The sequence below is a fragment of the Grus americana genome, chromosome 33, assembly GCF_028858705.1.
Source record: "Grus americana isolate bGruAme1 chromosome 33, bGruAme1.mat, whole genome shotgun sequence".
NCBI classification, from domain to species: domain Eukaryota; kingdom Metazoa; phylum Chordata; class Aves; order Gruiformes; family Gruidae; genus Grus; species Grus americana.
In genome coordinates, this window is record NC_072884.1 from 918,109 (window position 1) to 945,683 (window position 27,575).

Below are 27,575 nucleotides of genomic sequence, written 5' to 3' on the forward strand. Positions count from 1 at the left end.
CCACACTCCGCTCTCCTCAAACAAGTCCCACAGCTGCCCAAGGAGGCGTTTTTTGGAGGCTTCATGCGAAAACAGCGACCAGAGTGCTCCGAGATGAGCACCTAAATTTAGCTTTTTGTTGTTGTTTGGTGGGAATTCTTTAGCATATTTTTGTTCAGTGTTTTTCGTGACGATTTTTTGTATTTTTAACATGAGAAGCATCACGTTGTTAAAAATCCTCATTTTGGGGGGCACCATTTCCTTCGTTTCTTCTCCAGAAAATTGTTTTTGTTACCCTCAGGGCTTTGAGCCAGGCGTCCCCTGGGCTGGCTATCGCGGAAAACAAAAGTTAAAACTTCACTGCTGACCAATTTCAGCTGAATTTCACAGAGGCAGCCCAGGAAAAGCAAACACAGCCAAAAAAGTTGAACGTCCCTCACTCCGGTTCCCCTGCTTTTGGGGGGAAAAAAAAAAAAAAAATAGCAGCTTCCTCCTTTTGTCTGATTTCCCCTTTCTTGATCCCAAATTTAGGGGAAGTTGAGGCCAAACATCTCCCTGGGGTGGCTGCTCATGCCCTTGGGTTCCCACACTTTCCAAGAGGCAATGGAGTCAGTTTTGGGTCAAAAACGCTGTGAATTCAGCCCATGTTCCCTCGCAGTGGTTCCCCTCTCTGCTGTCAGCACGCAGTTTGTCCCGGTGGCATGGGAGAGGTTTAAAAATAATCAAGGATGATGCTTTTGAAGCTGAAAGAATTGAAAACTGAGATAAAAGTCAAGAGAGGACCAAAAACACCAACTCCCATCCCTAAACCTCCCACCTCCTTATCTCTAACCTTTTTTAGGGGGTTTTAACTTTTTATTTTTTAAATACTGAAGCTGGAGTGGTTGAAAGATCCCTTTAAGCTCCTAAAAAAAAAAAAAAAAACAAACAAAAAAACCCCACCAACTTCTCAGCATTGTTAAAAATATCCCCAACTGCACCTCAGCATGGCCGGTGCCCCACACCCCCGTTCCTGGGGACAGCAGGACTCTCAGTGTCCCCATATCCCTGGGGACATCCTGCACACTGCCGCTCCTGTCCTCGGGGACATCCCCACTATCCCCCAAACCCGTATCCCTGGGGAACTGTGCACCCCTGAACGCCCCAAGACATGAATCCCTGGGAAACGTGAGATCCCTGTCACCCCAATTTCTGGGGAACTGGGGTCCCTGTTGTCCTCATCCCTGCACAACCTAGGAGCCCTCAAAGTCCCCAGCGCCAGGTCCCTACAGGATGGGGGACCCCGGTCCCCCTGACACCCTGGAGAATGGGGCACCCCCCCATCGCCCCAATACCCCTATCTCTGGGTAATCAGGGACCCCCCGATGCCCCTGTCCCTGGGGACCCCAACCCGGGTGCCCCTACCCAGGCGCCCTCCCTGAGGTAACGGGTAGTGACCCTGCCCCGGACCCCTCACCACACAGCTGCGAACAGCTACTCGACGCCCCATAGGTGGAGGCGGCTGCCTATCATCCGCCGTCAGCCAATAAGAGCTGCAAGCCTGCCCAGGAAGGTGGGATCAGCCACCTGTGCTGGGGGGGGTAATGCCGCCTAGTCTCAGTGCTCCCATTGGCTGTCTCATCTTCTCCTGCGCCAGGAATTGGTAGCTTCTCCTGTCAATCAAACCAAAACCCTTCAGATGACGAGGCGGGGCTTGTTGCCCTCTCCTGTCAGCCAGGTGCCACTCCAAGCGAGATTTGGCAGCCGATTGGTTGCTCTACCTATCCATCATCAACCACCTGCTCCTGCCATTCGCCTCTCAGCAAGGCGGTGCCCACCCCCCCTCGGCGGGGAACCATCTCCTTGACTCTCATTGGAGAGAGCCTTGCCCATCAACCACCGGCGAGCCATCCCATTGGCTTACCGCTCAGCAGGCGTGGTTTGTAGCCGGCTCCCCCGCGGCGACTCATTCCCGGGCGGACCGCGGCGATTGGCGGTAGTGCCCAGGGGAGGCGGGCGGAAACGCCGAGACGGCGCGTTGATTGGCTGAGGGGCGGGGCCGTCTGTCAGTCAGTGTCAGGGCGGCGGCGGCGGCGGTGGCGGATCCCCCCATGGCATCGGCGGGGCCCGCGGCGGCCGCGGCTCCCGCTCAGCTCCAAGCGGCGGTGGCGGCGGGGGGGCGCCGCGGGCCCCCCCCTCGGAGGCAGCCGGCGATCGCCATGGCAGCGCCTCGCAGGTAGGAGGGGCCGGGTGGGGCGCCTCGCCCCCTCGGGGGGGGCGGGCTCCCTCCCTCCCTCAGGAATGAGGGGTCCCCCCCCCACCCCGGGGGGGGGGGTTGTGGGGGTAATCACCCCACCGGGGGGTAATTGGGCCTAAACACACACCCCCCCCGCTAAGGTTAGTGGGGGAATTGGGGGTAACTCCTCCCCCCCCGGGTGAGGGTGTAATTGGGGGTGACCCCCCTCCCCCGAGTGTGTGTGTGGGGGGGGGCTCTGACTGGGACAAAGCACCCCCCTCAGGCCACGAGGAGGGGGTGTCTGTAGGGGTAATCCCCACACACAGGCTGGGGGGGGGTAATTTGGGGTAAATATATCCCCCCCCCCAATCTAGGGGGGTAATTGGGCTTGCCACCCCCCCCCAGCTGGGGGGTAATTGAGGGTAACCCCCATTCTTTTGGGGGTACTCCCCATACGGGGGGGACGGGGGGGGCATTGGGATCATCTTTCCCCTGGCTATGGGGGTGGCTGGGGGTAACCACCCCCCCCCCCGGATTATGGGGTAACTGGGGGATCCCCCCCAGGCTAAGGGGGTAAATGGGGTTCCCTCCTGCTTTTGGGGGGGTAATTGGGGGTTTATCCTCTCCAGAGGAAACCACCCCCCCCCATTCCTCTCCTTTATTGGGCTCCCCCCCCACCGCCCCCCGTTGCAGCCTGCCGGGGGCTGCGCTCCTGTGTGCAAAGAGGGTGTTGTCCCTTGCTTCTTTTTCCCCGAAAAAAATGAGGTTTCGGTGAAAGGAAAAAAAAAGGAGGGGGGGTCTGCGGCAGGCAGCTGGGCCCCCCCCCCCATATCACAGCCACGGTGTCCCAAATGTCATTTATTGGGGAGGGGGCTTTTATCACACCCCCCCCACCCAGCCAGTGCATAGCCACCCTTTCTCCACCAGCATCCCTGTGCCCCCCATCTGTGGGGAGGAGGTTTGGGGGGGGGATCCCTGGGTGCCCCCCAAAACACACACACACACACACACCCCCCCCCGCAGCTGCCCAGAAGATGGAGCAACCGCGGCCGCAGCCCCCCGGAGCCGCGGCTTTGTGCCGTCCCCGGCGCGCCTCTCCTTTTTGGTTCAAACCCAGGGATTTTAGCAATGCTGGGACGACTCGGGTTTCCCATCAAATTACGGGTTTTTCCCCAAAATTCCCCCTCCCTTTTTGATTTTTCCCCTTTTTCTGCTGGTTTTCTATCAACTGGGGCTTCGCCGGCAGCATTGCCGGCGGTGTTTAATACCTGCTGCTACCAGCAGCCTAGATGGGGGGAAAGAAAACCCACCCTATTTTGGTGAAAAATCCCAAAAGACACCAAATCCTCCCAGTTTTGGGCTCGTTTCAAGCAATTTAGGACTGCAAAACCCACAAAAATCACCACCCGAGTGGCATTTTGGGTATTTTTTCCCCAAAAAGCCACGTTTGGAAATGCAGTTTGGGGGGGGGGCAGTGTGGTTTCCTCGTTCCGTTTTGGTGCTGAATTCAGTTTTCACCTGGTTTTGGGCAGGTTTTAAACCCAGTGGCAGTTTGGGGGGGATTTTAGTTTAAAATTTGCACCTGCTTCATCCCCACCAGTGGCAAAACTCGCAGTATTTAAACCCATTTTATCCATTTTCCTCCTCTTTCCACCAACCGCGGATGTTGGTGAAGCTTGAGAATGTCCCGCTGAAATATTTGTGGTTTAATCAATATTTTTTCCTTATCCGGCTCCTTTTGCATGTTATTAATTGGGGTTTCTGGCAAATTGGTTGATTTTTGATGGTTTGTGTTCAATGGAAAGTCAGCGTTGCTACCTGATGCCTCCAAAAATTGCTGCTGAAATTGGGGGTGAATCCCTGCTTCGATGAACTTTTAAGAGGCGGTGAAAGCAGCGCAGAAAAAAAACGTGGAAACAGCTCGGAGACGCTGCAAAAATGGTGCAAAAAAGGCGCAAAACGGCACCGAGAGACTCTGAGAAAACCGTGTAGAAAATACTGTGAAAACGGGGTGGAAAAGGTGCAAAACGACACCGAGAGACACCGCAAAAATGGGCTGAAAAGGCATAAGAAGGGGCGAAAAAGGCACAAAACACCGCAGAAACGGTATGAAGCTGGGTCGAAAATGGGTCAGAAAAGCTACGATTGGCAGATTTTAAGTGTAAGGGGGGAAATTTTAAAGTTTTCGTCCCAAAACGCTCCGGCTCAAGGTTGGCGTTTTGACATCCTGCTGAAATTGGGCTTTTTTTTTTTTTTTTTTTTTTTTTTTTTTTACAGCATTTTGATTGAGCACTTGTATTTTGGGGGAAAATGAACGGATGTGACGGCGACGCGTGGGGACTTTGGGGACGCACGGGGACCTCGAGGACTCTGCAGCGCCCCGTCGCCCCCGGATTTCTGTTTTTTCCTCCAAATTCAAGAGTTTCCAGTAAATTTTGATACCTATTGCCCCGGAACAAGCTCTCGGCACAACAGGAACCCCTGAAGGACGGCAGCCACCACCTCCTTCCCCCCCCATGCTGGAAAACCAACAAGATTTCACCCAAAAAAACCCCACTGAAAAATTTCAACTTGCCTTTTCTCCTCTTTTTCCATTTCCACTTCTTTTTTCTAGGTCTAATAAACAATATTACCATCTGTCTACCTCATTTTTGGGTTGAAATCATGCGTTTCGGCCATCCCATGCTCATCCACATGTGGTTGTTGCTTTTATTCCCCCCCCCCCGGCCCTGCATCAACGTGGAAATCCATATTTTCCCAAAAAGCCATTTCAGAACATTTTCGCAGCCCGTTGAACCCTGGCAAGTTGTGCTACGGCCACTGTTTGATCGGTAACTTATAATTTTGCAGCGAAGCCGCCGCTGGCACTCACTATTTTGTTTCGTTCAAACAATATTTTGGGTGATAACAGCCAGCAAGGACTTGCAGGGAAATATAAATTATAAAAAATTATAAAAAATAAATTAACGGCTCTCCTGGAGACAAAGACGCTGCTGGATGAGCCCCGTCCCGTGACGGGCGGCGTGGGGCTGAATTAAATACAATCGAGGCTTTTTTTTTTTTTTTCCCCTTTTTATAAAATTTCCTGATCCTGTTAACGATTGACCTGATTCTCCCCGCTTGCCCCGAAGCACCTCTGTTAAATTTTGCTGCTTTTGGGAAACCGTTAACCAAACGGCACGGGATTTTCCCCATTTGCCGTGTGGCTGCGCTTACCGAGCGCCCCTTCGTTGTTCCGGTCTCCTCTGAGAATCCTTTGCTCCACCGGCCAGTTCTTCCTCGCAAAAAAGGGGTCGGAAACATGGCTTTTTGGTTAAAACCTCCCCGATTTATAGCTTAATCTGCACAGAGAGCAAATTAAACCCAAATCAGGAAAATCACGCGTTCATGGCACATCCTTCAGGCGCCGCTGCTTTTTTATTTCTTTCCTCTGCTTTCTTCATCCCATTTGGCCACAGCAGTGACTGAGGGTTCATTTTGCCAGTCTTCAGCAGCATTTTTTCACCAAAAGGAGAGCTTTTCAGCCCAAAAAAGGCCGGACCTGCCTTGAGGGATCCCAGTCCCTGCCGATCCTCCAACAAATCCCCACCGGAGAAGCCGCTTGAACCCCTCTTTTTGCAGCGCTCCTCAAACCGCTGTTTTTCACCCCATTTCTGCCAGTCCCTGCAATCCCAAACTGGGACTCATTCCTCCCTAGGGAGGCATTTTTCTATAAAACACCACCAAAATGGGCAAACTGGACGACATCAACCCCTAAAGCAAATCCACAGCAAGGACAGCTTTCTGTAAATCCTCTCTTCCCACATTGGCCCGTTCCTTCCCAAAATGAGGGTACATTGGGCTTAATTCCAGTTTTTAGGCTAATTTAATTCAGCTGATTTAGGGGAAATGCAGGACGATGCGCTTAAACCTGGCTTGATGTGAAAACCGGGCTTAAATGGGGTGGGGGCAGTTTAGGGAATTAAGTGAATATCTCAGCGGGCAGCAAACTGAGCGATGCTCGCATCCTGGTTTCTATCAGATTGGCTAAACCAGGGGGTTTTTAAAGAGATTTGAAGCAATGTGGTGAGGAGGAAAAAAATAGGGGTGTCACATCCCGCTCACGCTGGCCCTCGACTTTCCAGGTGAGACCTCGAAATCCCTGCGGACTCGGCGCATTGCCGGCCTCCGCCGCCATGGCGTCGCCGGCCGTCAGCCCCGATTCATCCTCGCACGAAGCCCTCTCCTCCGTCAACTCGGCCCCAGCGTGTTCGCCCACCTCCGACTCGGAAAACCTCAGCCCCGATGAACTGGAGCTGCTGGCAAAGCTGGAGGAGCAAAATCGGTGAGTGCCGGGTGATATTCGCCCCAATCAGTCTTTTATTGTCCTTTTTTTTTTTTTCCCCCCAGCATTTCCCTTAAAATCAAAGAAACCGCACAAAAACAAGCTGCTTCCTCCAAGCGTCGGTCCAGCCGGGGTGAAAACGCTCCGGTTTATTATTTTCAAGGTTATGTTTTCTCTTTGAAAGCAGCAGGGTTTGCTCGTTCGGGCGGGCAAAGGGGATTTCTAGAAGGAGGCGGCTGTTTGGAAAGAATAAATAATAAACTCACCCACTTCGGTGGTGGCTTTTAAAACTGCTTTTGATGGGAAACAAGCCCCGAGGCTCACTTAGCCAAAATACCGGGCAAAAAGTTCCATCCCTGGCATTAAACCAGTGTTAAAATCAAGCCCTGAAATGCAAATTTCCTTGCAGAACCATTTTAAAGCAAATTTACTCTTGGAAAAAAAAAAAAAAAAAAAAACCAAAACAATTGGAAATCTGGTTTTTAAGCAAATTCATTAAAGAAACCATCCCTTGGCAGTTGTCAGCAGCTGGCTGGGGCAAATAGCCCAGCTGGGTGCTGTTTTGGGGTGGTTTGGGGGAATATCTCCTTTTTTTGGAGCGATTTTGGAGGAATCTCTCCTCCTTTGGGGCATTTTGGGTGAATAGCTCCTCCTTTGGGGGCAGTTTTGGGGGAATATCTGCTTGTTTTGGGGGGAATCGCTCCTCTCTTAGCATGGTTTTGGGGGAATCTTTCCACTTTGGGTTTTTTTTAGGGGGAATATTGCCTTTTTGGGGACCGTTTTGGGGGACTCTCATCTCCTTTGTGGCTGTTTGGAGGAATATCTCTGCCTTTGGGGCAGTTTGGGGGGAATATCTCCTCTTTTGCAGTGGTTTTGGGGGGATGTCTTCTTTGAGGTAGTTTTGGGGGAATATCTCCTTCTTTGGGGCATTTGGGGGGAATATCTGCTGTTTGGGGGGAATCTCTCCTCTTTTAGCACAGCTTTGGGGGAAATCTCTCCTCCTTGGGAATTGCTTTGTGGGAGTATCTTCTTTTTTGGGACATTTTGGGGGGAATCTCTTCTCCTTGGAGGCTGTTTTGGGGGAATATCTCCTTTTTTAGGATCGTTTTGTGGGAATCTCTTCTCCTTGGGGGCAGTTTTGGGGGCTCTCTCCTCCTTTTGGGGCTTTTTTGGGACTATCTTGTCTCTCGCAGGCTGCTGGAGGCCGACTCCAAATCGATGCGCTCCATGAACGGCTCCCGAAGGAACAGCGGCTCCTCCTTGGTCTCCAGCTCCTCAGCCTCCTCCAACCTCAGCCACCTCGAGGAAGACACCTGGATCCTCTGGGGCCGCATCGTCAACGAGTGGGACGAGTGGCGGAAGAAGAAGGAAAAGCTGCTGAAGGTGAGGACGAAGTTTTATTTTTAATTATCTTTTAGCCCTCCTGCAAAAATCTGCATGAACCTTCCCCGTGCTGGAACAGGACGATGTCTCCCCATCCACGAGGAGTTTCCCCGTCTTCTTGAAACCCATTTTCCATTTTTTTGTCCCATTTTTCCGCAGGAGCTCATCCGCAAAGGGATCCCCCACCACTTCCGTGCCATCGTCTGGCAGCTGCTCTGCAGTGCCACCGACATGCCCGTCAAAAACCAATACTCGGAGCTGCTCAAGATGTCCTCTCCCTGCGAGAAACTCATCCGACGGGATATCGCCCGCACCTACCCGGAGCACGAGTTCTTCAAGGGACAGGACAGTCTGGGCCAAGAGGTGCTTTTCAACGTCATGAAGGTAATGTCTTTCCTCGAGCGTCACGGTACCGTCAACCAAAAATAAAGCTATTTTCCATGGTCAAGTCCTTCCACAGCAAGCAGGGATGGTGGCCCAGCCAATCCCCTTGCTCACGCTTATATTTATTTTGATTATTTTATTTTTTTTTTTTTCCTCCTTCCAGGCCTATTCACTGGTGGACCGGGAGGTCGGATACTGCCAGGGTAGCGCCTTCATCGTGGGACTGCTGCTCATGCAGGTTTGTGACGACCACGGGGCGAGGAGGAGCTGCCGACGGGTTTTTAACGCCCTCTGGAGATGTGGTAGAATGAGGTTGGGGAACAGGAACCTTTTTTCTTGATCCTCGGGAACAAAATGGGTTCGTTCCCACCATCCCACTTACTCCTGATGGGTTTAAAATCCCCCGTTCGCATTCCCCTTCACCCGAGGACAGCTCCCGGCACGTCCCATCCCATCCCATCACCTGATGGGAAGAGGCTCCCAATCCGGAGCTGCCGGCAGAGGTTTAAGGGGGAATTAACGTCCCTTTGGGTCTGCAGATGCCCGAGGAAGAGGCTTTCTGTGTGTTCGTGAGGCTGATGCAGGAATACCGCTTACGGGAGCTCTTCAAACCCAGCATGGCCGAGCTGGGGCTCTGCATCTACCAGTTTGAGTACATGCTGCAGGTAGGAACCGCCCCACGTCCCCCCAAAATGCTCGGGGTGGTGGGAACCGGCGAGTAGAGCCAGGGGACAAGGACAAGGAGAGGTAGGAGTGAGGCGGCAACTCTTGGGAGGAATGGGTTCCTCCAAAGGAACTCGTGTCCAGCAGCACAGATCCTGGGGACGTCTATGAGATGCTCTGAGGACCATCCGTGATTTCTCAAGGGGGGCATCAGTGAGACCCCAAGGACATCCATAAGATACCTGACGTCCATGAGACCCCAGGGCACCTCCAGGAGATGCCCCAGGGACCACCTCTGAGACACCGAAAGGAACCATCCGTGAGACACCCCAGGGACCACCCTGAGGGACATCCCCAAGACCCTGGGGACCTTCCATGAGACCTCTCAGAGACCACAAGACCTCATGGACCTGTTCAAACCTCAACAGCCACGAATAACCCCTAAAAAAAAATCCACCATTCTCCGTTTCTCTTCATTTCTCCCATTTCTCACATCCAGGAACAGCTGCCGGAGCTGAACATCCACTTCCGCTCGCAGAGCTTCCTCACTTCCATGTACGCCTCGTCCTGGTTCCTCACCCTCTTCCTCACCACCTTCCCTCTTCCCGTGGCCACGCGCGTCTTCGACATCTTCATGTACGAGGTAACGGGGCCACCGCCAACACCGTAAATCACAAAGGGACCGCAAACACGCTTTCCACTTGGGTGTGGAAAAGTTCATCCCACGCCAGCTGGTCTGATTTGGGGGAAAAAACCAACCCAAACCCTGAGTGGAAAAGGCAATGGCGTGGGGTCAAGCGTGGACCTTTCCCGCAGGGGCTGGAGATCGTCTTCCGCGTGGGGATGGCACTGCTGCAGTTCAATCAGGCTGAGCTCGTCCAGCTCGACATGGAGGGCATGTCCCAGGTACGTGCTGGTGGCTTTTGGGGCGGATTTGTGCAAGGAGACGTATTTTGGGGTGGATTTATCCAACGGGACGTGTTTTGGGGCGGATTTGTGCAAGGAGACGTATTTTGGGGTGGATTTATCCAACGGGACGTGTTTTGGGGCGGATTTGTGCAAGGAGACGTATTTTGGGGTGGATTTATCCAACGGGACGTGTTTTGGGGCGGATTTGTCCAAGGAGACGTATTTTGGGGTGGATTTATCCAACGGGACGTGTTTTGGGGCGGATTTGTGCAAGGAGACGTATTTTGGGGTGGATTTATCCAACGGGACGTGTTTTGGGGCGGATTTGTGCAAGGAGACGTATTTTGGGGTGGATTTATCCAACGGGACGTGTTTTGGGGCGGATTTGTGCAAGGAGACGTATTTTGGGGTGGATTTATCCAACGGGACGTGTTTTGGGGCGGATTTGTGCAAGGAGACGTATTTTGGGGTGGATTTATCCAACGGGACGTGTTTTGGGGCGGATTTGTGCAAGGAGACGTATTTTGGGGTGGATTTATCCAACGGGACGTGTTTTGGGGCGGATTTGTGCAAGGAGACGTATTTTGGGGTGGATTTATCCAACGGGACGTGTTTTGGGGCGGATTTGTGCAAGGAGACGTATTTTGGGGTGGATTTATCCAACGGGACGTGTTTTGGGGCGGATTTGTCCGAGGAGACGTATTTTGGGGTGGATTTATCCAACGGGACGTGTTTTGGGGCGGATTTGTGCAAGGAGACGTATTTTGGGGTGGATTTATCCAACGGGACGTGTTTTGGGGCGGATTTGTCCAAGGAGACGTATTTTGGGGTGGATTTATCCAACGGGACGTGTTTTGGGGCGGATTTGTGCAAGGAGACGTATTTTGGGGTGGATTTATCCAACGGGACGTGTTTTGGGGCGGATTTGTGCAAGGAGACGTATTTTGGGGTGGATTTATCCAACGGGACGTGTTTTGGGGCGGATTTGTGCAAGGAGACGTATTTTGGGGTGGATTTATCCAACGGGACGTGTTTTGGGGCGGATTTGTCCAAGGAGACGTATTTTGGGGTGGATTTATCCAACGGGACGTGTTTTGGGGCGGATTTGTCCGAGGAGACGTATTTTGGGGTGGATTTATCCAACGGGACGTGTTTTGGGGCGGATTTGTGCAAGGAGACGTATTTTGGGGTGGATTTATCCAACGGGACGTGTTTTGGGGCGGATTTGTGCAAGGAGACGTATTTTGGGGTGGATTTATCCAACGGGACGTGTTTTGGGGCGGATTTGTCCGAGGAGACGTATTTTGGGGTGGATTTATCCAACGGGACGTGTTTTGGGGCGGATTTGTGCAAGGAGACGTATTTTGGGGTGGATTTATCCAACGGGACGTGTTTTGGGGCGGATTTGTGCAAGGAGACGTATTTTGGGGTGGATTTATCCAACGGGACGTGTTTTGGGGCGGATTTGTCCGAGGAGACGTATTTTGGGGTGGATTTATCCAACGGGACGTGTTTTGGGGCGGATTTGTGCAAGGAGACGTATTTTGGGGTGGATTTATCCAACGGGACGTGTTTTGGGGCGGATTTGTGCAAGGAGACGTATTTTGGGGTGGATTTATCCAACGGGACGTGTTTTGGGGCGGATTTGTGCAAGGAGACGTATTTTGGGGTGGATTTATCCAACGGGACGTGTTTTGGGGCGGATTTGTGCAAGGAGACGTATTTTGGGGTGGATTTATCCAACGGGACGTGTTTTGGGGCGGGTTTGTCCAAGGAGACGTATTTTGGGGTGGATTTATCCAACGGGACGTGTTTTGGGGCGGATTTGTGCAAGGAGACGTGTTTTGGGGTGGATTTATCCAACGGGACGTGTTTTGGGGCGGATTTGTGCAAGGAGACGTGTTTTGGGGTGGATTTATCCAACGGGACGTGTTTTGGGGCGGGTTTGTGCAAGGAGACGTATTTTGGGGTGGATTTATCCAACGGGACGTGTTTTGGGGCGGATTTGTGCAAGGAGACGTATTTTGGGGTGGATTTATCCAACGGGACGTGTTTTGGGGCGGATTTGTGCAAGGAGACGTATTTTGGGGTGGATTTATCCAACGGGACGTGTTTTGGGGCGGATTTGTCCAAGGAGACGTGTTTTGGGGCAGATTTAGCCCCACATTTAGTATTTTCGGACAGGTTTCTCCCAACTGGATGTGTTTGGGGACCAGTTTATGCAACGGGCCATATTCTGTGGTGGATTTATGCAGCGGGCTGTGTTTTAGGTTTACATGGATGGGCCGTATTTTGGGGTTGGTTTATGCAATAAGTGTTGTATTTTGGTGAGGATTTATACAGTTTTGGGGCAAATTTATCCAACGGGTCCTATTTTGGGGTGGTTTTACCCACCAAGCCCTATTTTGGGGCTGGTTTACGCAACGGGCTGTATTTTGGGGTCTTGTTTCGTGACCGGTTTCTGCTCCTGCAGTACTTCCAGAAGGTGATACCTCACCAATTCGACAGCTGCCCCGACAAACTCATCCTCAAGGCCTTCCAGGTCAAGTACAACCCCAAGAAGATGAAGAGGTGAGATGGGGAGATGGTTTCCTGCGCTGGGATGGGGTCCCCCCATCAGCACAAGGTCAGGGCGGGTCTGGTCCCCGTCCCAGCATGTCCCCATGTCCCAAGCAGGCTGGAGAAGGAGTATGCAGCCATCAAGAACAAAGAGATGGAGGAACAGATCGAGATCAAGGTGAGACAGGTCCAGTTTTGGTGGCTTGGGGCCACTTGACCCATCCCGAGGGCCGTTTAAGCCATCCCAAGGCCACTTTGACTCATCCCTGGGGTCACTTTGAGCCATCCCGAGGCCATGTAACCCGTTCCTGGGGCCACTCGAGCCATCTCAGGGTGGCTTAGCCTCTCCCTGGAGCCACTTGACACATCCCTAGGGTCACTTGAGCCACTCTGGGATGGCTTAGCCCATACCCAGGCCCATGTGAGCCATGGTGGGACAGCTTTACCCACCTCTGGGGCCATCTAAGCCATCGTGGGGCCTCTTTGACCCATGCCAGGGCCATTTAAGTTGCCCCAGGGCCACTCAGCCCATCCTGACTACCACTTAGCCCGTCCCCAGGATCTTTTGAGTCATTCCCAGAGCCACTGGAGACCTCCTGGGGCAGCTTAGCCCATCCCTCAGGCTATTTAAGCCATTCTGGGGCCACCATGACCCATCCCAGGGCCATTTAAGGTGTCCCCGAGGGCCACTGAAGCCATCCCATGGCCACTTGGCCTGTCACAGAGCAGTTTGAGCCATCCCAGGGCCACTTTCATCCATCCTCGGGGACATTTAGCCTATCCCTGGGGCCATTTGAACCATCCTGGGGCAACCGTGACCCATCCCAGGGCCATTTAAACTGTCCCCAAGGCCACTTAGCCTGTCCCCAAGGCCATATAACCCATCCCAAGGCCACTTTGTCCCATCCCAAGGGCCGCTTGAGCCATCCGGGAACGGCTTAGCCTATCCATGGGGCCACTTGTCCCCCATGTCCCCCTGTCCCCAGGCTGTCCCTAGGCTCAGTGACACCCCCCCCCCCCCCTCCAGGGGACATCAGTCCCCCCGCCAGGGCTTATTCCTCCCAATTTCTGCCACCTCCAGCGCCTCCGCACCGAGAACCGCCTGCTAAAACAGCGCATTGAAACCCTGGAGAAGGTGAGCCCCGCAGCCGGCACCCCAAAACCCCCCTGAGGACACCCCAAAACCCCCCCTGAGGACACCCCAAATGCCCCTGGGGACACCCCAAACCCCCCTGAGGACACCCCAAACCCCCCTGGGGGTCATCCAAACCCTTTATAGGCACCCAAACCCCCCTCCCCGGAGCACCCAAAAAATCCCCTGGAGCACCCAAACTCCCCTGAGGCACCCACGCCGCCGCCGCCCAGAGATCCCGGCACCCATGGGTGCAACCCTGCAACCTCCGGCACCCCTTTTATGGGCAGCGCTCCCCAAATCTCCCCTCCCAGCACCATTTTGGTGAAAAAATAGGACATTTAAGTCCAGCAAGCGGCTGCTTCAGCATTTTTCCACATCAAGTCTCCCTCCGGGAGGTGGGAAACGCTCCGGTTTAGGGCAACACACCACCATCGTCGAGTTTTCTCCCTGGCACGGGGTGGGGGAAAGAACTAAAATCCTCGGAAAACACCCCAAAATGGGAACCGATGATGCGCGGGAAGGTTGCCGGGTGCCTCCGCCTTGTGGCTTCTCTCGCTGCCTCCGTCTCCTTCGTTTATCTCGTTATGTCTCTCCTCTCTTTCCCTCTCTTCTCCGCCGGCGGCCGCAGGAGAGCGCGGCTCTCGCCGACAAGGTCATCCAGGTAGCGTCAAAAATAGCTATTTTTCTCTTTTCCGCTGCGTTTTAACCCTTTTCTTCCCCCTTTTGCTTCCCAGCCCACCTCCGTCCGGCTCCTTTGGGGAAGATTTGCCCTTTTTCCTGCTTTTCCGGAGGCTCCCGCGCACCTTCCCCGCTTTGGGGGGGGGGGGGTGTGGGGAAGGATTTGGGGGCAGTTGGTGAAAATGGGGGGTTTGGGCCCATTTTGGAGCTCGGGGAGCCACTTTTGGAGTGGCGGGGAGGTGGCACGGTGACACTTGGGGGGCCAGGGTTCAACCGAGCTGGGGTAAAACCCACCGGTTTGGTGAATTTGAAGGAAATACGTGGATTTTGAGTGGAAGATTGTGGGGTGAGAGCGGCTCAAAATGGCCCCAGAGATCCCCACGGGGCTGATGTCACCTCCTTGTCCTCGGCGTCACCTGCCATGGGGCTGGTGTCACCCCCCCAGGGCTGGCGTCACCTTCTTGTCCTCAGTGTCACCCCCCCGCCAGGGCTGGCGTCACCCCCCCTTTGTCTGCATTGTCAGCTGCTGCGGGGCTGGCGTCACCCACCGGGGCTGGTGTCACCCCCTTCTCCTTGGTGTCACCTGATGTGGGGCTGGCATCACCCCCTCGTCCCCACTGTCACCCCCCCCCCACCTTGTCCCCAGTGTCACCCACCACAGGGCTGGCGTCACCCTGGTGTCACCCCCTTGTCCCCACCACCACCGCTCCCCTCGCAGCGACACGCTGAGGCTGGGGGGGCGGGGGGAGAACCGGGCACGGTGGTGACACGTCCCCGCTTGTCCCCAGGGCCAGGTGACACGGGCGCAAGAGGCAGAGGAGAATTACATCATCAAGCGGGAGCTGGCGGTAGTGAAGCAACGCTGCACCTCGGCCACCGAAAACCTGCAGCGCGCCCAGACCACCATCCGGCAGCTGCAGGACCAGCAGGTTGGTGTCCCCACGTGTCCCCAGATGTCCCCAAGTGTCCCCAAGGATCCCCAGGCATCCCCATCACCCGCCACGCGTCCCCCTTTCAATTGACGCCCTGCTGCAGCCCAGATTTGGGTGCTGGCGGTGGGTGCCAGCGCCGCGGGCAAGGGGCGGACGGGCACAGTGGGTGTTGTGCCCCACGGGTGACGCGTTGGGGACGGTGGCAGGGGAACCCACGTTTCAGCGAGGAGTTTGTCACCCACCTGGAGACGGAGCTGGAGCAGTCGCGGCTGCGGGAGAGCGAGACCCTCGGCGCCCTCAAAGAGATGCAGGATAAAGTCCTCGACATGGAGAAGGTGACGAGGACGGCTCGCGGTGTCACGCTGGCGGCCTTGGGGACGAGGATGGTCCCACGAGTGGCCCCGGGGATGGCGAGTGTCACACAAGTGATCTTGGGGATGGGGACAGACACACGGGTGGCCCTGGAGACAGTCCCACGAGTGGCCCTGGGGATGGAGAGTGCCACACAAGTGGCCTTGGGGACAGGGAGTGTCACACAAGGGGCCCTGGGGGGTCCTGGACCTGGTGTCCCCTGTCCCTGGGGATCCCGGTGCCACACAAGTGTCCCCAGAGGTTGTCCTAGTGCCACGTGTCCCTGGGGGGGGCCCCTGTCCCTAGTGTCCCCTGTCATCTCCCCCCCGATGCCCCATGAGCGACCCCACCTCCACCTGGCAGAGAGGGACAAGTCCCCAGTGCCACCACCTTGGGGTGTCCCTGCCGATGTCCAGCGCCACCACCCCCGAGGTGTCCCCAGTGACATCCAGCGTCACCGCCCCGAAATATCCCCGCCGATGTCCAGTGCCACCTCCCCGAGATATCCCTTTCCCGGGGTGTCCCCAACGATATCCAATGCCCCTATCCTGGGGTGCCTCCGCCCCGGGGTGTCCCCACCGATGTCCCCCTTGTCCCCTCAGAGGAACAGCCTGCTGCCGGACGAGGACAACGTGGTGCGGCTGCAGGAGGAGCTGCAGGCGCTGGCGCTGCGCGAGGCCGAGGCCGTCAAGTCGCTGACGGAGCTGCAGCAGCAGGTGAAGGACCTCAGCGACAGCTGGCAGGTAAGGACCTGGGTGTCCCCCCTCCCGGGTGTCCCCGGGGTGCCTGGGTGTCCCCCCCACACACACACACGGGTCCCTCACCCTGCCACCTGGGTCCCTTGTTCCAATATCTGGGTCCCCTCCCAGCCGAAGGGGTCCCTCATCCCAATGCCTGGGTCCCCTCCCATCCGCCTGGGTCCCTTGTCCTGACACCTGTGTCCCCTCCCTGCCACCTGGGTCCCTTCTCCAACATCTGGGTCCCCTCTCATCCACCTGGGTCCCCTCCTGGTCACCTGGGTCACCTCCTGTCTGTCTGGATCCCTTGTCTTGATGACTGTGTCCCCTCCTGGCCACCTCGTCCCCTTCCCGCCACCTGGGTCCCTTGTCCCAACGTCTGGGTCCCCTCCCAGCCATCTGGGTCCCCTCCTGGCCACCTCGTCCCCTTCCCGCCACCTGGGTCCCTTGTCCCAACATCTGGGTCCCCTCCCATCTGCCTGGGTCCCCTCCTGGCCACCTCGTCCCCTTCCCGCCACCTGGGTCCCTTGTCCCAACGTCTGGGTCCCCTCCCAGCCATCTGGGTCCCCTCCTGGTCACCTAGGTCCCCTTCCCGCCACCTGGGTCCCTTGTCCTGATGCCTGTGTCCCCTCCTGGCTGCCTGGATCCCCTCCCTTCCACTCGGCTCCCTTCTCCCACCACCTCTGTCCCCTCCCATCCGCTTGGGTCCCTCTCCCTGTCACCCGGGTCCCCACAAGGGCCACCCGGGTCCCCACCCCGCCTGCCCAGCGGGTGCCTGACGGTTCCGGGGCGCAGGCGGGCCGGGCGGGCGGGCGTTGGAAGGAGTCGCCGCGACGGAGCAACGCCAACGCGCTGCAGGAGGCCGTGGTGGCGGCGCGGCTGCGGGAGGCCCAAGCCCAGGCCGAGCTGCGGGCGCTGCGCCAGCGGGTGCTGCAGCTCGAGACACAGGTCAGAACCCGGGCCGCATCCTGACCGGAGGGCTGGGGGGGGGGGGGGGGGTGACGTGGGAGGGGGTACAGGGACCAGGAGTGTTGAACTGGGGGGGTTGGGGCCAGGGGGACTTGAATTGGGGGTGCTGGGGCTGGGGGTGCTGAACTGGGGGTGCTGGGGCAGGAGGGGCTGAACTGGGGCTGGGGGTGCTGAGTTGGGGGGTGCTGGGGCAGGAGGGGCTGAACTGGGGCTGGGGGTGCTGAGTTGGGGGTGCTGGGGCAAGGAGGGGCTGAACTGGGGCTGTGGGTGCTGAACTGGGGCTGGGGGTGCTGAGTTGGGGGGTGCTGGGGCAGGAGGGGCTGAACTGGGGCTGTGGGTGCTGAGTTGGGGGTGCTGGGGCTGTGGGTGCTGAACTGGGGCTGGGGGTGCTGAGTTGGGGGTGCTGGGGCAGGAGGGGCAGAACTGGGGCTGTGGGTGCTGAACTGGGGGTGCTGGGGCAGGAGGGGCTGAACTGGAGCTGGGGGTGCTGAACTGGGGCTGAGGGTGCTGAACTGGGGCTGGGGGTGCTGAGTTGGGGGTGCTGGGGCAGGAGGGGCAGAACTGGGGCTGTGGGTGCTGAACTGGGGGTGCTGGGGCAGGAGGGGCTGAACTGGAGCTGGGGGTGCTGAACTGGGGCTGAGGGTGCTGAACTGGGGCTGTGGGTGCTGAGTTGGGGGTGCTGGGGCAGGAGGGGCTGAACTGGGGCTGTGGGTGCTGAACTGGGGGTGCTGAGTCCATGGGTGCTGGGTGCCTGCACCCCCAGGGTCAGGGCGCAGCAGACCTGCGCAGGGCTGGGGGTGCTGGAAAGGGGGTGACAGGGACCGTGGCCGGGGCGGGGGTGACAGGGACAGGGTGGTGACAGTCGTGTCCCTTGCAGGGCCAGATCCAGCGCACGGTGCTGGGCCGCGCGGAGCAGACGTGCGCGGGGCTGCGGGAGCAGCTGCGGCTGGCGGCGGCGCAGAGCAAGGGGCTGCAGGCGCAGCTCAGCGAGAGCCACCGCAAACACGCCGAGGCACAGTGCAAGGTGGGACGCTCGGGGACACCCTCGGGGACACCCTCGGGGACACCCTCAGGACCTCCTCAGGCACCTCCCGAGGGGTACCCATGGGTGCTCCCCATGCCCTTCCCTGGGACACCCCCAGACCCTCCTTGGGGACACCCCTGTCCCCTCCCCGCAACCCTTCCCGTGGGGTCACAGTGTCCCCTCCACGGGGGTCACAGTGTCCCCTCCCGCAGGGTCCCCATGTCCCCCCCCCAGCAGCGTCCTATCACCCCCCCCAATGGTGTCCCCATGTCCCCTCCAACAGGGTCCCCAAAGTCCCCTCCCACGGGATCAGTGTGTCCCCTCTGAGAGGGTCCCTGTGTCCCCCCCGATGTCCCCTCAAAAGGGATCAGTGTGTCCCCTCTGAGAGGGTCCCTGTGTCCCCCCTGATGTCCCCTCCCACGGGATCAGTGTGTCCCCTCTGAGAGGGTCCCTGTGTCCCCCCCGATGTCCCCTCAAAAGGGATCAGTGTGTCCCCTCTGAGAGGGTCCCTGTGTCCCCCCCAGTGTCCCCTCTGAGAGGGTCCCTGTGTCCCCCCCGATGTCCCCTCCCACGGGATCAGTGTGTCCCCTCTGAGAGGGTCCCTGTGTCCCCCCCGATGTCCCCTCTGAGAGGGTCCCTGTGTCCCCCGTGTCCCCTCCCACGATGTCCCCACGTCCCTTCCAATGGGGTCCCCAACGTCCCCTCCACCAGCCTTCCCCTGTTCCCTGGGGCCGTGGCGGCGGCGGGGCGGCGGGGCGGGGGACACGACGACTGGGTGGGGTTGGGTGACACGATGGTGGCCCCGGGTGACACGGGTGTCCCCAGAGCAAGGAGGAGGTGATGGCGGTGCGGCTGCGCGAGGCCGACAGCATGGCGGCCCTGGCCGAGATGCGACAGCGCGTCGCCGAGCTGGAGATCCAGGTGGGCGGGGGACGGGGTGACGGGGTGACGGGGTGGGGGTGGGGGGACACACACGAGGTGGGGACGGGGTGACAGGGTGACAGGGAGGGGACGGGCACCCGCTGACCCGCCCGCACCCGCAGAGGGAGGAGGGCATGATCCAGGGGCAGCTCAACCACTCGGACGCCGCCCAGTACATCCGCCAGCTCAAGGACCACATCGACGAGCTCAAGGCCGAGGTAAGGCACCCATGGGTGCTGCGGGACCCGTACGCTGCGCCCACGGGTGTTGCGGGACCTGCACCCTGCACCCGTGGGTGCTCAGAGACCCGCGTCCTGCACCCACGGGTGCTGTGGGACCTGCACCCTGCACCCATGGGTGCTCAGAGACCCATGTCCTGCACCCACGGGTGCTGTGGGACCTGCACCCTGCACCCATGGGTGCTCAGAGACCCATGTCCTGCACCCACAAGTGCTGCGGGACCCATACCCTGCACCCATGGGTGCTGAGAGACCCATGTCCTGCACCCACGGGTGCTGTGGGACCTATGTCCTGCACCCATGGGTGCTGCAGAACCCGTACCCTGCACCCGTGGGTGCTGAGAGACCCATGTCCTGCACCCACGGGTGCTGCGGGACCTATGTCCTGCACCCATGGGTGCTGCAGGACCTGTACCCCATACCCATGGGTGCTGAGAGACCCATGTTCTGCACCCACGGGTGCTGCGGGACCCATACCCTGCACCCACAAGTGCTGTGGGACCCGTACCCTGCACCCATAGGTGCTGAGAGACCTGTACCCCATACCCATGGGTGCTGTGGGACCTGTACCCTGCACCCATGGGTGCTGAGAGACCTGTACCCCGCACCCATGGGTGCTGTGGGACCTGTACCCTGCACCCATGGGTGCTGAGAGACCCATGTCCTGCACCCGTGGGTGCTGTGGGACCCATACCCTGCACCCATGGGTGCTCAGAGCCCCATACCCTGCACCCACAGGTGCTCGGGGAGCTATGTGCTGCACCCATGGGTGCTGTGGGACCCACATCCTGCACCCAGGGCTACTGGGGGACCCACATCCTGCACCCACTCATGCTGGAGGGCCTGTACCCTGCACCCATGGGTGCTGCGGGACCCATACTCCACAGCTACAGGTGCTGTGGCACCCACATCCTGCACCCACGGGTGCTGCGCCCCCCCCCTCTACCCTGCACCCATGGGTGCTGTGGGACCCCCCCATAGAGGGTCTGGCACCCATGCAACACCTCAGGGACCCTTCCCCGGGGCGGGGGGTGACCCTGCCGTGCCGGGGACAGGGGACATCGGTGTCACCCCACACCCCACCCCCCCCGGGGAAGGGTCCCCGATGTCCCCAAGGCCAGGACGCCTCGGGGACCGTCCCCGAACGAGGCTGCGCCGGGTGCTGGCGCCATCGGGCGACGTCCCCGATGTCCCCGGGAGCCGCGTGGCAGCGGGACAGCTGGTGACGACGCCTCTCCCCTCTCTCCTCCCTCCTCCCCTTCTCTGCTGTCCCTTGTCCCCTCCTGTCCCCTCTCCCGTCCCTGGGTCCCCCACCCCGTCCTCCACGCGTCCCCGTCCCTTTGTCCCTTGTCCCTGTACCCGTGTCTTCATCACTGTCCCCTTGTCCCATCACCCATCGTGTCCCTTGTCCCCTGTCCCCTTGTCCCCTCACCCATTGTGTCCCTTGTCCCTTGTCCCATCACCCATCGTGTCCCTTGTCCCCTGTCCCCTTGTCCCCTCACCCATTGTGTCCCTTGTCCCTTGTCCCATCACCCATCGTGTCCCTTGTCCCCTGTCCCCTTGTCCCCTCACCCATTGTGTCCCTTGTCCCTTGTCCCATCACCCATCGTGTCCCTTGTCCCCTGTCCCCTTGTCCCATCACCCATCATGTTCCCGTGTCCCTTGTCCCATCACCCATCGTGTCCCGTGTCCCTTGTCCCCTGTCCCCTTGTCCCATCACCCATCGTGTCCCTTGTCCCCTTGTCCCCTTGTCCCCTCACCCATCACGGTCCCGTGTCCCTTGTCCCCATCTCACCCATCGTGTTCCCATGTCCCTTGTCCCCATCTCACCCATTGCGTCCCTTGTCCCCTTGTCCCATCACCCATCGTGTCCCCTGTCCCCTTGTCCCCATCTCACCCATTGCGTCCCTTGTCCCCTTGTCCCATCACCCATCGCGTTCCCATGTCCCTTGTCCCCTCGTCCCTTGTCCCATCACCCATCATGTTCCCGTGTCCCTTGTCCCATCACCCATCATGTCCCGTGTCCTTTGTCCCCTTGTCCCTTGTCCCATCACCCATCATGTTCCCGTGTCCCTTGTCCCCTTGTCCCTTGTCCCATCACCCATCATGTTCCCGTGTCCCTTGTCCCATCACCCATCGTGTCCCGTGTCCCTTGTCCCCTTGTCCCCTTGTCCCATCACCCATCGTGTCCCTTGTCCCCTTGTCCCCATCCCCTTGTCCCATCACCCATCACATTCCCATGTCCCTTGTCCCCTTGTCCCCTCTCCCCATCCCCTTGTCCCATCACCCATGGTGTTCCCGTGTCCCTTGTCCCCTCGTCCCCTTGTCCCATCACCCATCGTGTCCCTTGTCCCCTTGTCCCATCACCCATGGTGTTCCTGTCTCCCATGTCCCTTGTCCCATCACCCATCGTGTCCCCTGTCCCCTTGTCCCATCACCCATGGTGTCCCTCATCCCCTTGTCCCGTCACCCATCATGTTCCTGTCTCCCATGTCCCTTGTCCCATCACCCATCGTGTCCCTTGTCCCCTTGTCCCATCACCCATCACGTTCCTGTCTCCCGTGTCCCCTTGTCCCATCACCCATCGTGTCCCCATCCCCTTGTCCCGTCACCCATCACGTTCCTGTCTCCCGTGTCCCCTTGTCCCCTGTCCCCTTGTCCCCTGTCCCCGCAGATCCGGCTGCTGCGGGGGCCGCTGGCCTTCGGGGCGGTGGGGCTGGGGACACGCCTTGGGGACGAGGACTCGCTGGGTTCCTCCGACGAGGAGCTGCCACCCTTCGCCCTGACCCACGGGGACATCGGGGACCTCGGGGACCTCGGGGACATGGGGGACAGCAGCGACAGCGAGACCGAGGGGGCACCCACGGCACCGTGACCCACGGGGACCTCGGGGACATGGGGGACAGCGGCGACAGCGAAACCGAGGGGGCACCCACGGCACCCCGAGCCACGGGGACACTGGGGACGTGGGGGACGGCAGTGACAGCCAGGGACCCCGACCCATGGGGACGTCGGGGACGTGGGGGGACCCGCCAGCCCCATGGCACCCTAGGGGCACCCAAGGGACGCTGAGGACACCCACGGCACCCAGAGGACATCCGGAGGACACTAAGGGACACCCACAGCACCCAGGGGACACTGAGGGACACCCACGGGCCCTGCAGCACCCAGAGGACACCGAGGGGCACCCACGGCACCCAGGGGATGATGTGGGCACCTGTGGGTCCCGTGGCACCCAGGGGACGCTGAGGGACACCCACAGCACCCAGGGGACGCTGAGCGACACCCACGGGCCCCATGGCACCCAGCAGACATTAAGGGACACCCACAGCACCCATGGGACACTGAGGGCACCTATGGGTCCCGTGGCACCCAGGGGACACTGGAAAGCACTAAGGGACACCGATGGGCCCCCCCCCCACAGCACCCATAGGACACCCAGGGGATGCTGCGGGCACCTGTGGGTGCTGTGGCACCCAGGGGACACTGAGGGACGCCCACGGGCCCCATGGCACCCAGAAGACACGAAGGGACACCCACAGCACCCAAGGGACGCCATGGGCCTTGTGGCACCCAGAGGACACTGAGGGGCACCCAGGGGACACCGCGGGCACCCATGGGCCCCGTGGCACCCAGAGGACACCCAAGGGCCACCCATGGCACCCCGGGGGGGGGGCAGGATCCGGCCGGGGGTCTTGGGCCTGGGGGTGCCCCGAGCCCCAGCAGGACCCTGGGTGGGTGGGGGGGACCCCAGGGACCCACTGGATCCCACGGGGGGGGGGGGGAGACGACACCCCCACCCCCAGGATGGAGCCCCAGGGCGGATCCTGAACCTGGGGGGACCCCCCCCACCCCCCCCGACACCCACCGGGACCCCCCCCCCACCCTGACACCCACCCTCCCAAGAACGCGGCCGGATCCTGCGCACCCCCGGACACGGGCTGGGGGGGGGGGGGGAACCCCGAAACGGGGCTGGGTCCTGGACATTTTGGGGGGGGGGGGGAAACAGGGGACACCCCGAGGTGTCGTCGTCCCCCCCCCCCACTGTTTATACCCTGTACAGAGAAATACAGACGCTGTGGGACACCGGGCCCCAAAATGCCTCAGTTTCACCCCAAAAAAAAAAAAAACCACATCCGGGACCCCCAAAATCCCTGAGCCCCCCCCCCCCCCCGGCTCCCTGCGACCCCAAAACCCCTCAAATTTAACCCAAAACAGGCCCCCCCCCCCCCAATAACCACATGGGGGGAGCGGCCAGCAGCACCTTTATTTGCCCCCACCCCCCCCCCAAAAAAAGAGGGGGGGCCCCGGGGGGGGTGGGGGGTGCCCGGGTGATGGGGCCGGGGCTCAGGGTGCTGCCGGGGGGGGCCTGGCTGGGGGCGGCTTCGGGTGGGTGGTCCTGAGCTGGGGGAGGGGGGTGGGAGGCTGCTGCCCCCCCAGTACCCCCAGTGCTCCCAGTATCACCTTCCAGTGTGTGTCACCCCCCCCCCAGTATCCCCAGTGCCCCCCAGTATCCCCAGTGCCCCCCAACTCTCCCAGTGCCCCCCAGTGCTCCCAGTATCACTTTCCAGTATGTCCCCCCCACCCAGTATTGCCAGTATCCCCCAGTATCGCCAGTGCCCCCCAACTCTCCCAGTGCCCCCCCCCAGTGCTCCCATTTACCCCCCCATCCCCTCCCATTGCTCCCAGTATCTCTTTCCAGTACCCCTCCCAGTATCCCCCAGTCGTGTGTGGTGTCGTGTCCGCCCCCCCCCCCCCCGTGCCCCCCAGTATTGCCAGTAACCCCCCCCCCCCGAGCTCCCAGTACCCCAAGTTGCAGCCCAGTTCCCCCCCCCAATCCATCCCAGTACCCCCTCCCAGTGCTCCCAGTATCACCCAGCCCCTCCCCTACCTGCCCCCCCCCGGGCTGGGGGGCAGCACTGGAGCTGGGGGGGGCCGGGGGGGGCCGGGGGGCAGCTGAGGGAAGAAGGGGGGGGGTCAGCAATTTGGGGGGGGGACAGGCGGGGGGTGCTGGGGGGGGTCAAGGTGGATTTGGGGGGGGGGGGCGGCTTTTGGGGGGTACCAGGTGGATTTGGGGGGGGGGGCTGGGTTAGGGATGGGGGGGGTGAGGGAGTCCAAGGGGGATCGGGGGGTTCCGGGGGGGAGGGCGCAGGAGCAGGAGGTCGCGGGGGGGGGGGGGGGGGAGGGGGGAGGGGGGTAAAGGGGGTGTTTGGGGAGGGGGGCACAGCCCGGGGGGGGGGGTGGGGGCTGGAGAGGGGAGGTCCCAGTGGGGTGCCGGGGGCGGGGGGGGGCAATGATGGGGTTCCCGGGGGGGGGGGCTAATCCCTGTGGCAGCGGTCTCGGGGGGTTCCTAATTGGGGGGGTGGGGAGTATCATTGGGGGGGGGGGGTCTCCCGGGGGGGGGGCCGTGGGGTGTCGTGTCCCCCCCTCACCTGTGCGGCCGTGGACGAACCAGAGCCCCCCCGCCAGGGCCGCCCCCACCACGAAGGCCCCGAAGGAAACAGCGGCCACGGCCGCGGGGGGCACGGCGGGATCTGGGGGGGCGGGGGGAGGCAGCGTCAGGGGGGGCCCCAGCGCCCGGGACACCCCCCCCCAAATACGGGGGGACCCAGGTGTCTGGGTGCAGCGCCCCCCCCCCCCCTCCCAAAAGCGAACACTCACCCGTGGGGGGGGTCCGCGGCCGGTCCCGTGGGGGGGGCGGGGGGAATCGCAGAACGGGGGGGGGCGGCGGGAACGGCACCGGGGGGGCACCTGGGGGGGGGGGGGGGAGGGGGGGGGAGGCGGTTATGGGGGGGGGGTCACGGGGAAGGGACACTGGGGGGGGCGGGGGGGCAAACTGGGGAGTCCCGGTTGGGGGGGGGCGTCTCGGTTTGGGGCGCTGGTTGTGGGTTTCCGGGGGGCATTCGGGGGGGGGGGGGGGGTGTCTCTGTCCCGGAGGGTCCCAGCTGGGGGTCCCGGGTGGGGGGGGGGGGGGGGTGGGTGTCTATTTTAGGGATTCCGGGGGGGTGGGGGCAGTTGGAGGCTTCCAAGGGGGGGGGGGGGGTGTCCCGATCTGGGGGGGTCCCGGGGTTGGTAGTTGCCGGGGGGGGGGGGGTGGTTGCGGGAGCCCGGAGGGTTTGGGGGGGTCCCAGGGGGACCCGCGGTGTGGGGGGGTCCCGGGGTTGGTAGTTGCCGGGGTGGGTGGGTGGGGGGGACCGGTTGCAGGAGCCCGGAGGGTTTGGGGGGGTCCCGGGGTTGGAATGTCCCAGTCCGGGGGGGGGGTCCCGGGGTCGGGGGTCCCGGGGTCGGGGGGGTCCCGGACCTGGCGCGGCGGTGCCGACGGGCCCGAGCGTCACCACGATGGGGCGGGTGACGGTGCGGATGGAGCGGCCGCGGGCGGGGCCGGGGTGGGGCCGTGGGCGGGGCCGTGGGGCGGAGCCTGGCCCGGAGACCCCGCCCCCCCGACGGGGACAAGGCTCCGCCCGGCACTACCGGGGGGGGGGGGGGCACCGCTTCACCCCGGTGCCCCCCCCAGTGCTGGGACCGGCGATGCCCGTTCCGCCTCCCCCCGCCCCACTCCCGGGGCCCTCCCTGGCCCCCCCCCCCCCCGGGGTCCCCCCACCTCCCGGTGGCCGCTCCCGGTGTCCCCCTCCCCCAGTCCCGGTGTCCCCTGTTCTCAATGCGCCCCCCCCCCCCCCGTCTTCCCCTTCCCGGTGTCGTCGTCCCCCCCCCGTGTCCCCCATTCCCGGTGTCGTGTCCCCCCCCCCCGGTGTCCCCCATTCCCGGTGTTGTGTCCCCCCCCCCGTGTCCCCCATTCCCGGTGTCCCCTACTCTCAGTCCGTGTGTGTCGTGTCCCGCCCCCCCCGTGTCCCCATTCCCTCTCCCGTGGCCCCGTCCCGGTTCCCCCCGCCTCCCCCGTACCGGCGGCAGCCCATCCCCGTGGCCTCGGGCCCCCCCGGCGCGGCAGAGGCGGAGGCGGCAGTGCAGGAACTGCAGCGGTTCGGGAAAACGGGGGGGCAGGAGGAAGGAGAGGAGCAGCCTCCGCCGCGCCCCCCCCGGGGCTCCCCCCGGCCCCTCCGCCGCCGCCTCCCCCCGCGTCGCGCAACCCCCCCGTAACACCACGAGTGGCCGTGGGGCCGGGCCGGATCCGGGAGCGGGGGGACCCGGAGCGGAACGTGGGGACACGAAGCAGCGGCGGAGGGAGAAACCCAGCTCGGGGGGGGCGTGGGAGAGGGAGACCTGGGTGGGGGAAACACGGGACAAGGGGGGGGTCATCGGGGGGGGGGGGTGTCACCGGGAGGGACCGTGGGGACAGCGAGAGCTGGGGGGGCACCGGAGGGACGCGGGGGGGGCCGGGGACCGAGGGGGGACCGGGGACACGCGAGACCCGGGGGGCACCGAGCGTCGTCGGGGGGTGTCACGGGGGAGGGGGGGAAATACACCCGGGGGGTGTCACGGGGGGGAGGGGGGGAACACGCGCGGGGGGTGTCACGGGGGGGGGGGAAATATACCCGGGGGGACCGGGAGGTGTCACGGAGTGGGGGGGAATAGCCCGGGGGGTGTCACGGGGGGCGATGATACACCCGGGGGTGTCACGGGGGAGGATACACCCGGGGGGGTGTCACGGGGGGGGGGGGATACACTGGGGCGTGTCACGGGGGGGGGATACACTGGGGTGTGTCACGGGGGGGGGATACACCCGGGGGTGTCACGGGGGGGGGATACACCCGGGGGGGTGTCACGGGGGGGGGATACACTGGGGTGTGTCACGGGGGGGGGGATACCCCCGGGGGTGTCACGGGGGGGGGATACACCCGGGGGGGTGTCACGGGGGGGGGGGGATACACCCGGGGGTGTCACGGGGGGGGATACACCCGGGGGGTGTCACGGGGGGGGGATACACCCGGGGGTGTCACGGGGGGGGGGGGGGGGATACACCCGGGGGTTTCACGGGGGGGGATACACCCGGGGGGTGTCACGGGGGGGGGATACACCCGGGGGTGTCACGGGGGGGGGGGGGGGGGGATACCCCCGGGGGTGTCACGGGGGGGGATACACCCGGGGGGGTGTCACGGGGGGGGGATACACCCGGGGGTGTCACAGCCCCCCCCCCCGCACCTGCACGAAGAGCCGCCCCCCCGCAGGCACCGCGCGTGGCCCCGGGGCGGGGGGGAACTCGGGGGAGGCGGAAACG

The 27,575-nt window shown here is 61.3% G+C and overlaps 2 protein-coding genes across 5 annotated transcripts; one reads left to right on the plus strand and one right to left on the minus strand.

Moving 5' to 3' along the window:
- The first annotated feature begins 2,022 nt into the window (after positions 1-2,022).
- Positions 2,023-23,501, plus strand: EVI5L (ecotropic viral integration site 5 like). Of its 4 annotated transcripts, XM_054808066.1 has the most exons (20): positions 2,023-2,194; positions 6,319-6,518; positions 7,712-7,901; positions 8,061-8,285; positions 8,449-8,523; positions 8,825-8,950; positions 9,448-9,591; positions 9,765-9,854; positions 12,331-12,428; positions 12,534-12,594; positions 13,498-13,551; positions 14,180-14,212; positions 15,018-15,158; positions 15,368-15,496; positions 16,115-16,255; positions 17,045-17,197; positions 18,096-18,242; positions 19,068-19,163; positions 19,286-19,381; positions 22,077-23,501. In XM_054808066.1, the coding sequence occupies exons 2-20, from the start codon at positions 6,370-6,372 to the stop codon at positions 22,275-22,277; spliced, it is 2,349 nt and encodes a 782-aa protein (XP_054664041.1). In that variant the 5' UTR covers positions 2,023-2,194; positions 6,319-6,369; the 3' UTR covers positions 22,278-23,501. The 4 variants fall into 4 exon arrangements, with proteins under 4 accessions (XP_054664041.1, XP_054664043.1, XP_054664042.1 ...); XM_054808068.1 differs by lacking the exon at positions 19,286-19,381; XM_054808067.1 differs by lacking the exon at positions 14,180-14,212.
- LOC129198473 (transforming growth factor-beta receptor type 3-like protein) lies at positions 23,451-26,656 on the minus strand. Its single transcript, XM_054807762.1, has 6 exons — positions 26,303-26,656; positions 25,704-25,869; positions 25,064-25,153; positions 24,835-24,936; positions 24,253-24,358; positions 23,451-23,457 (listed from the first exon to the last, which is right to left on the minus strand). Exons 1-6 carry the CDS (start codon positions 26,654-26,656, stop codon positions 23,451-23,453), a joined length of 825 nt encoding a protein of 274 aa, XP_054663737.1.
- Positions 26,657-27,575: the final 919 nt, after the last annotated feature.

What these genes read in the sequence shown, in the direction of transcription:
- LOC129198473 (XM_054807762.1), bottom strand. Translation starts at nt 26,656, where the DNA reads ATGACCCCCCCCTTGTCCCGTGTTTCCCCCACCCAGGTCTCCCTCTCC. An exon ending in CGTCGGCACCGCCGCGCCAG is followed by an intron (nt 25,154 to 25,703) that starts GTCCGGGACCCC and finishes CCCCCCCCCCAG; the next exon opens with GTGCCCCCCCGGTGCCGTTC. An exon ending in GTTCGTCCACGGCCGCACAG is followed by an intron (nt 24,359 to 24,834) that starts GTGAGGGGGGGA and finishes TTCTTCCCTCAG; the next exon opens with CTGCCCCCCGGCCCCCCCCG.
- EVI5L (XM_054808066.1), top strand. Translation starts at nt 6,370, where the DNA reads ATGGCGTCGCCGGCCGTCAGCCCCGATTCATCCTCGCACGAAGCCCTC. An exon ending in AGAAGGAAAAGCTGCTGAAG is followed by an intron (nt 7,902 to 8,060) that starts GTGAGGACGAAG and finishes ATTTTTCCGCAG; the next exon opens with GAGCTCATCCGCAAAGGGAT. An exon ending in TCGCCGAGCTGGAGATCCAG is followed by an intron (nt 19,164 to 19,285) that starts GTGGGCGGGGGA and finishes CCGCACCCGCAG; the next exon opens with AGGGAGGAGGGCATGATCCA.